This window comes from Schistosoma mansoni, chromosome 4, assembly GCF_000237925.1.
Source record: "Schistosoma mansoni strain Puerto Rico chromosome 4, complete genome".
In the NCBI taxonomy this organism is placed as follows: domain Eukaryota; kingdom Metazoa; phylum Platyhelminthes; class Trematoda; order Strigeidida; family Schistosomatidae; genus Schistosoma; species Schistosoma mansoni.
This window is the reverse complement of record NC_031498.1, coordinates 454,015-463,892: the sequence shown is the minus strand read 5'-3', so window position 1 is coordinate 463,892 and position 9,878 is coordinate 454,015. Positions and strand designations below refer to the sequence as shown.

The following is a 9,878-nucleotide window of genomic DNA, read 5'->3' as shown; positions in this document are numbered from 1 at the left end:
ACGGCCGCACTGCTGAGGAGTCCCATAATAGGACGAAATGGCCGTCCAGTGCCTCCAGGTTTTCGATGGTGGTCTAGCTTCAATTGACTCATGATTTCAACTATGAAAAATCATGGAAATTATTTTTTCTCCAAAACGTTAACCGGTATTACTCAATGATACATCGAAAATGTTGTAAGTGCGGTATTTAGGCTTTAAGTAGGATGTTTCAAGACTAAATTCCTGTTCATTAATTCATAGTCAAATAAAAAAAGTAATACATTGGTGAAGTTCTAACATCTAGTCGACTGAGATCGGTTAACTAGTGCGATATTTCCTTTTTGCTGCTGATATACTTATCTGTTAAATCAAAAAAGAAACTAAAAGAACACAAGTCCAGGAATTCAAACATATTCATAAAATTGAAGCCAGCATCTAAACATCATTTTATTAACTGATTCTCTTACAATGGTTAATTTAATAGTTGAATTCATAAGTCGATTACAGCTAGACCATCATGGAAAAGCTGGAAGCACTGGACGGCCGTTTAATCCAAATATGGGACACCTCGGAGATCGTGAATGCGCACTACCGAGGTATCTCGTAGTTGGACGAAACAATCGTCCAGTACTTCTAAGTTTTTCATGGTGGTCTAATTTGAATCTACTCATGAATTCAACTATTAAATTTCTACAAACTCTACCAACCCACATTCTGATAGCGGTTAATTTGTATATAATTCTAAAGTATATTTAATCATTTGTTACTAATTATGAGTATACTTTTCTAAAGAATAATAAATGCTCTGATCAATAGATGTCATTATATTTTCCCTAAGCCGATTATCAGTTAAATTTCACTATACTTCTGTATTACCCTTACAGCTCTTCAGATAATTAAAATAACTCATAGGGTTATTGAATAAGAAAAAGAGGATCCAGCGAAGAGAATTTTCCTTACCCCTTTGATTAGTACGTAACCTCATTTGTTATTTATTGTCAAATCAATTTATAATGCAATCGTTCCTAGCCTCCTGTAGACATATATTTTCCATATATACGAATGTACAGCTTAAGTAAATGATTTCGTCGAAAAGAAACTTTTCTTCGCTGAATTCTCTTTATCTTATTCAATGACACTATGAGTTATTTTAATTATCTGATGAGCTGCAAGGATCATACGACAGTAAAGGAACTAAGTGGGTTTCTTAATTATTCTGTCAAGCTTGCCATAGCGAATACCGGAATCAATTTTCTGAGAAGTTGTATAGACAAACGTGAATATTCAAGACCATTTTTCAAATCATTACTTCTGTATTATATATTTTACCGTAAATAGTCAGTCTGTTGAAATATAGACAAGATAAACCCAATAATTATATATATTTTTCTAGGTTTGGAGGGAAGTTTTCTCTGCTTACGATATATACTTTGTAAATCTTAGGAATGTAACCATACAATCGTATCGAAATTCTCTTTATGAAAAGAAACCTACGAAAATACATCATAATCCTCATAAAAATATCCTATACATTTTCGGGCTGAATATCATTTTGAACAATTAGCTAAATCTATCTGTGAGTTGATTGGTTAACAGGAGTCAAAGACACAAGGTCATTTTAGGAGTTGCTCAAGTTGATTATGTATATTCAAACAAAGATAAATTATTATTTTTTGTGGAGATTAGAATTTTCATAGTTCAAAGCGTGAGTCAATTGAAGCTAGACCACCCACGTCTGTTGTGAGATAGAAACTCACTGAAGTCAATTGGTGAACGGTTTCTCAACTTAGTGGATTGGTTAGAGTTAGACATAAACACCATCGGATGCCGGCTCAGTGATCTATCGATTAAGTACCCTGGTGCGAGACTGGTAGGTCCTGAGTTCGAATCTCGCGAGGCGAGGTCGTGGATGCGCACTGCTTAGGAGTTCCAAAATAGGACGAAACGGCCATTCAGTGCTTCCAGGCTTTCCCTGGTGGTCTAGCTTCAATTGACTCACGCTTTCAACTAGGAAAGATAACTTAAACACTACTTAAATATATGATATAATAAAGGGTTATATAAAAGTTTACTTTGATAAATAATCTTTCATAGCCAAAACTAATATAGAAGCAATTTTGATATAATGAAGCCTAATATTTTCATTTGTGTTCATTATCATTTGATAAAACTTTAATAAATAATTCATTGCATATAAACAACCTAAAAAAGAAGAATGATGATGTCATAATTTCAACATACCAACTGAATCTTTAATAGAAGACATAGAAATGCAAGAGTTCAAAAATGTTCTACATTCTACCAGAATATGTTCATCTTGATCAGGTGAAAATGTTTGGATGATTTGCTCGAATTTTGTTCCTTGGGATTTACCTAATAGAAAAACATTAAAAAAAGAAAGAAAAACTAGTAGTAATTAAACGAAATTGGATTTATTATATTCAGAGAAGGATGGTGGATAGCAGCGGAATCCAGGATGCGTGCTTCGTCTTATTTCGGGCTTGTCAGCTGGAATTAAATGCATCGCAGAGTTGATGTTCACTCCAAGACTTAAATACAGTACCGTTCGCCTCAAACTCTATCGCGTTATCTAATGGAAATTTAAATTTGAGATATATCAAGTGAAAGTAAGCCATGATTGAGTAATAAGCGGAGACAGAAATATCTGGTTATACTAAATGTAATAGACTATTTTGTGTTAAAATTAGTTCCACCTTTTTACCACTTCTATTTCACTTAGTGTGCTAATAAACTCTCACTTCGATCTAATCTGATTCTTGACCATCAGTTGAATTGTTGATTCAAGTGACCATGTAGCATGTTCTGGTGTATTCTCTAGTGATACATCAACCTAGTATCCTGTATCCAACTCTTGTTTGTCCTTTATAACAAATCGGTTCAGTGGTCTATCGGTTAAGGGCTCTGGCTTGAAACTGGTAGGTCCTGGGTTCGAATCTCGCGAGTGCGAGATCGTGAATGCGCACTGCTGAGGAGTCCCATAATAGGACGAAACGGCCTTGCATTGCTTCCAGGTTTTCCCTGGTGGTCTAGCTTCAATTGACTCATGATTTCAACTATGAAAATCGGTTTATGGTCATTCAATATTGCAAGCAAAAATGTTATTCAGTAAGTCGTATTTACATTAAAATTAAAATTTATAGAATAATTGTACTTACATCTAGATAATAATATAATACTCCATAGTTTCCTTCGAATATGAGAGCTTTGAAATGTTTGATTAAAATAACGAGAAGACAGTTTATTTAGAAATTCTGGATGTTTTTCAAACAATGCAATTAGCGCTTCATTCGCTTCCATTGTAATAAAATCAGATTTGCTCGGATATGCACTTGGAGTTAGTTTAAAGTATCGATCTGAATATCCCTGATCCCATTGTTTCCATAAGAAAGCTTCTCCATGAGTTTCTATGTTTGGCACTGATGTAGGCTGCTTTAATGTCATGTAATGCTCAACTGAATTATATAAATTCTTAGTAAGTATTTGATTCAGTTTGACTAGCATAGCATGATATGTGCTACCTAAAACAATAAAATGAAGTTTGAAATACGTACTATAAAATAAGCCAAATCAGTCTTTGCATGAGTATAAACTGTGGGTACTTATTACTAACAAGGAAATACAGTAATAGTATCTGTATGACCACATATTCGTTTTATCGAGTTTAAATCACCATTCACATAACTATTATCAAAACCCATGGAGAACTGGACACATGAGTTATCGTGATAATTTATCTGAACAATGATCATCAACAAAAAATGTGTATAATAAGATAATAACGCGTTTGTGCGTGAGACCAATAGCTCCTGAGTTCGAGTCCCTCATGAGGGATCGTGGATGCGCACTGCTGAGCAGTTCAATACGAGGACGAAACAGCCGTCCAGTGCTTTCAGATTTTCCATAGTGGTCTAGCTTTAATCGTCTTATGAATTGAACTGTTAAATTACTGTAATATCCAACAATCCCCTTTCGGATTACAATTATCATTTTCATGCATCATGTTACTGAAGCTAATTTATATGATGTACATCTGCTAGTTTCCACTGATAATCTTAAATAAAGGAAATGTTATACGTTTACATCAGCAATGAATATAATTTGAGTGCCCACTTTTCATGACAAAATATCTCATACTATTATTCAAGGATGATTTGGAAATAACCGATGGTAGTCAATAAAACAGTTTAGTACAGTTGGAAGTAACAGGCATTAAAAATGAAATCCATAAAAAAATTTATGACTACTAATAGACAAAGATTATAAGATTATCGTTTCCCTGAGTAAAACTCTAATCAACTGAATTGACTTAAGATAAATATTGTGTTATAATAATAACACAGATGACGAATGTTGGTTAATGGACTAGAACCTCTGTATTATATATTTGTGTCAAGCATAATGATGAAATCAGCATAGGTGAGGGCATTTTACTAAATAAATTATCGGTGTCACGTAATCATTTATTCTATTTACAAAGATTATCTTACATTTTTCAACTATGCAATATGAATAGTTATGCGATTTTGGTTATTTAACAGTTATGTCGTTAGGTATAGTGTAATATAGTCCTTAAAAAATTAGTGGGTGGCATAAAATTTAGGTTTTTGTTTAAAACAACTGATCCTTTACAATAACGATGGGGTGTGGTCTACTTATATCCGCATAAGTAGTATGTGGTGATGGCCAGACAGAATGTATTTTGACAGAAGATCGCTAAGGAAAGATCTGGAATGAAGCTTAGTCGATATGAAAATGCATGAGCAATGAAATCAGAGAAGATGGATTGATATTTGCAGAAGGAATAGTCAAGATTGAGACAATTGATTGTTATTTTGCAAATTAACTGGTTACTGTATGGTTATCAGAACTTAGTGAGATAGTCTGTATATATATATATATATATATATATATATATATACAGAGAGAGAGAGAAAGAAAGAAAGAGGAAGTTACCGTCAGTTCTCTGCGAATTCCATAAAAATTAGGCTATACCGGAATATGTTTATTTAACAACTGTATTATTTTCATATATCACAAAGTGTACGTCACGCTGTGATGTTGAGTGACGTAGACAGATAGCTTTATCATATTCGAATCTATTGAGTTCAAACCATAAATATGATACCATTTGATTCTCACTGTTGAATTACTTCCGGTATCTGTTAGTGTAAATAAATTCCTAGAATAAATAGTTTTGTAAGTCTATGACACCGATGCTGACCCTATTCACTTTTCTGGAAGAACTTTTGACCAAAGATACTTGGTCGAGTATCCACACCAAATCACGCTGGGGTACAAAAGTATGCGCATCTCATACAATAACTGGACAGCTTAGATTATATTCTTCTTGATGCATGGTCCATTTTTCAAATATACATAAGGACCCTTTCATTCCTGGCTTTTATATTAACTGTCTCTGAGATCCTCGTTTAAAAACGCGTTATTGACGATATAACTCACATTTACTGTTGATCTGTGACACCGTTGCACCTCAGTTACAGTTATGGCAGAAATAAACTTCAATGGTGATGATAGTGACTTTAAAACGCAACAGTATTGTGTCTTACACTTGTACTGGATCATTTGAATGGTGTTGCTAGATATGAAAAAATGAACTATAAGACATACACTTCCAGATAACAGTGTTCAAGTCAGCTATTTCGACCAACTTGCAGAATATATTATCTAGAACAAAAAATCTCTGAATGTACTTAGAAATAGACTGGAGTAGTTCATTAGTGTTTAATTATATTTATGGTAAAATGTACACTATAAATTATAAAATATTGTGATAAAGTAATAAGTCTAAAGGTAGGGAAAAGTTTCATTTCTCAGTCTGTTGGGTACTTATTTCTGCTTTAACTGATGATTTTTGTACCAAATGAACAGTAGAGAAATCAACAAAATGAGCATTTCCAAGCAAAATTTACGTCAAATGAAAAATTAAAATATCACAAGAATATTTCAAGGGATCTGAGAAACGTGGTCCACCGCCAAGTTCAACACTTAAGTACTTGGACAAAAATTTTTATGAAAACACAACTTGAAGTTGAATGCGAAAAATAATTTTGACGACTGGTAAAAGCAGAAATTCGTGTACATACATCAATATAACCTACACTCGACTGGAGGTTAATGGCTAAGTATAATAGAAGGAAAAATTAGTGTAAAGTTTTAGGAGGAGCAAAAATAAGAAAACTGATTGATGAAGCAATTAATCTATGAACGTAAGCACAATATCCAGATTTTGGGGAGATTCTAGTAAATCTTGGGGAAATTTCAGGGCAAAACTTCAAAATCGATGTTGTGCAGTTCTTTGAACAATAAATTATTATTAACAGCGTTGTTTAAATCTCTTAAGATATAACTACGATTAATTATACTTATTACTACACGATAATCAATTTCAATATATCTTCCCAGTACCGATATTTTGGCATTGTTTTAGCATGTCGATTAGGCACGAGACAAGAAAGTGTTTTTTTTACACCACTTTTTCAAAAACCCTACGACATGGAAGTGAGTTGTTGTTATTGTTAAAAACTTTGATTACTTTTTTGGCCCAGCCTAACCGCAGCATACTGCTCTTCTTAGACTTACTGTGTTAAATTTAATGAAAGAGATGAGAGACGGGTGACAGCCAACAGAGTCCCAAACTTGATGAGTTATCATTGTCCGACATTTTAAAGAAGGTTGAAGAAACAAAGAGATGAGTTTGTGAAGATGTACAACTTCACGGTCACTAACAAACCTAACTATATGGCCAAATTCGTAGCTACACAACAGTGTTGTGAAATATCACTGAATCCTGTGATTGTTTCGTGTAGTTAAAGTCATTCTGCACCTACTGTAGTCACCGGTGTTGTCTGGGTTTTTTAATGAACCATATATACGAGTTCAGTCTTTATTTATTATTAGATGTCCTGTTTTCACGGTTCCGAATCAAGTAGTAGTCAAATAGCACAAGCGATGGATGATACTAGCCAGGCTTTCTTGAACTACGCTAGAGACAAAGTAAATAAGCGTGGATGGTGATCCAAAGAAAGCATAAGCCTAATGCACTTTGGATTTGTTATCGAATATCTCTTTATGTTTTTATTAGTTGCTGTCAAACGTTCATTTTGAAATTATTCTTCTCTGTTTATCTTATTTTCATCTGGCTTTGTAAGTGCTCACTGACCTAACAATAACTTTCGGATTCAGCAAACATTTTAATACTATAATTCTTACATAATACACATTTCACATTGCATTATGGATTCACAAGTCGGATGACTGCTACAACATTATATCAGCTACACAGAAGAGTCGTGTCTACTTTCCTTTTGTAGTTTACTGTGAGCAACATTTCGACTTCTACCTGATGTGCCGGAAAGAAAACCAACAGCAACTGTAAAGAACGTGAAGACGTAAATTAGTAGCAGAAAATTTATTTGCACTTCGTTTAAATCTCAATAAACCATCTCATTTATAACGCATCAGTCTTTTAGCTACGGCAATGCTTATCTATTGAGTTTGCCAATACCGACAAGACAGAGCTACTTTCATGCAGTTAATAATCTATGATTGTGTGTTGACACCATATTGTCTTCTACAAACCATCCACTTAGTTCAGCGGAAAAACATTATATAACCCGGGTGTGCATGGTTCAGTAGACTGGTTAATGTTGACAACTATGGCGTCAAGTTTGCGAGAATACAAAAGAAAAAAGGAAATATGAATACACGCATAGCAAATTCTGGGTATCTGTGATAAGTCCGTATGCTTTCCAGTAAAGTGAGAAGTCGTGAGGTTTTCCCGAAGAATGTGAATGAATTTTCCCAAGGTTTGAAAAATATTAGGAAAACCTCAAACTTGTAGAGGAAGCTTCCAAAATACTTAACAACTTTAAGGTTTTTCTAAGGAATATAGGTGTATTTTTCGAGATATTTAGGATATTCTGGAGAAACTATGATGAAATATTGAAGAAAATCCGAAAATCCATCAAACGTTTCGGCATTTTTGTCATGATGACTTGAAATTGCGTAAAACAAAATCCTTACACTTGAAAAAATTTCGTTGTTTCCATCTCGCTCCCTTGAAATTTTCAAAGAACTCATAAAATCCTCCCTAAACTAGGGAGATTGAAAACTTCTGATCAAGTCATAGTAATCATGTGATTTACAAGGTTTTCAAGTATTGGTTTCAAGTATTTGAGCCAAAACTTTCATCTGAAATTAGTTGAAGAACACCAAAACTTACCTGGAGTAACTGATCTTGAAAAATTTGCGATCAGCAAGCTTATTTCATCTTTAGTCATTCCAAAAAGATTAGTTTTTGGTTTGTTGGTATATATGTGTTTTTCGATGTCATTGATAAGCTCTGACCATTCCTGAAGTTTATTTTGTCATCTTGACCTACTAAAGTATGGATAGCTTCAGTGAGACTTTTTTCATACCACTTCATGTCCAGCGGTGTTATATGGTGTTATGGTGACTCAAGGTTATATGGGGAAAACAATGATCACTAATGGTCATCGGTATTCAGTCACAAAGAACGGACATGTGAAAACCAATATATAGAACCGAATGAATACGTTCTGATATTAAAGCTGTCGTTTACTTTGCGCTCTATTTAAGTACAGTGATATTGTTTCTCGTTGAGAATAATTCACTGTTTTGATCGGAAATTACGCATCAAAATTACTGTTTAAATTTTAATTGAAATAATTTCAGTTAAAGTGACATTGTATTTGCGTGTTTAGATCTTGTTTTTGTGTATTTACTACATCAAAGCATTCTTGGTCGACTTTGGTTTGATTTATTTGATCAAGGTTTGAGATTTGTCTTACACACCCATTTTCTGTACCATTTAAGTTAACTTTTAAGATGGTCAGCTCTGCTCACAAGTTTGGACAGCCATATTGCTTATTCCCAGTAGAAGAAGGAATGCAATGTGATGAGTGTAAGAAGTTGTTCCACAAAATGTGCACTGACTATAAAACGTGCTCAAAGCCATATTCTCATTGGCTGTGTATGTTTTGTAGTTCGAGCGAAACATTACTTATTCAAATGGTTCAAATGGTTGAGGACGGAATAGAAGAAGCTTTCGCTTAACGGGCTTCCGTGTCTGATAGCAGTGGATCACCAATACCTCCAGGCAAGAACCTAGGTATATGAACGATAATAGAGGGAAAAAAAGAATTTGGTAAATCATAATAATATGTTATCCTTAGTCCTTAGGAATAAGTCAAGTTTTCTCTTAAAGGACTCCTGGGAGGTCGCTTGGACTAGCTCAGTCGGCAGCGAATTCCAGCACTTGACAACTCTAACGGAGTAGAAGTTGTGTCTGCAGTCTGTTCTGCTATGTAGGGTCTCCAATTTCTGGGTGTTACCTCTGAGGTTAGTGTTATGACTAAGCTTAAGAAGTTGTTTAAGGGGATGACCAGAAGTATTAAGGATACTATAAGTCATAAGAAGATCACCTCTAAGACGCCTATACTCTAACGGGTAAAGGTTAAGTGATTTGAGGCGCTCTTCATAAGGGTTGAATTTGAGACCCCGAACTGATTTCGTGGCTCGACGTTGTATACGTTCCAGAGTGACCTTATCCTTTTGGAGGGAGGGAGGAAATACTATGTTTCCGTACTCTAAGTGGGGACGAATAAAACTGTTGAAGATTATGTGGAAGGTTCTACCGTCAAACTGGCCAAAAATGCGCTTCAATGTTACCAGTGCAAGGTTTGCTTGAGAGGCGTTTTTGTCACAGTTCGCATACGATTTCAGGTCGTAGGGTACCAACACTCCTAAATCTTTTTCAACTTGGGAAACTTCTAGAGGTGAGTTACCTAAGTTATAACTATAGTCTGCAACATGTCTCAGATGGACTACCTTGCACT

The 9,878-nt window shown here is 34.6% G+C and overlaps 1 protein-coding gene across 1 annotated transcript in view; it reads right to left on the bottom strand.

Annotated features, from left to right (window-relative positions):
• Positions 1–8,300, bottom strand: part of Smp_156030 (hypothetical protein) — a gene marked incomplete at both ends in the record, with an annotated part of 18,766 nt that extends 10,466 nt beyond the window's left edge. Inside the window, 3 exons of the mRNA XM_018796470.1 lie at positions 2,256–2,352; positions 3,156–3,518; positions 8,243–8,300. Coding sequence (XP_018651609.1) covers positions 2,256–2,352; positions 3,156–3,518; positions 8,243–8,300 — 518 coding nt within the window. The remainder of the gene's footprint in view (positions 1–2,255; positions 2,353–3,155; positions 3,519–8,242) is intronic.
• Positions 8,301–9,878: the final 1,578 nt, after the last annotated feature.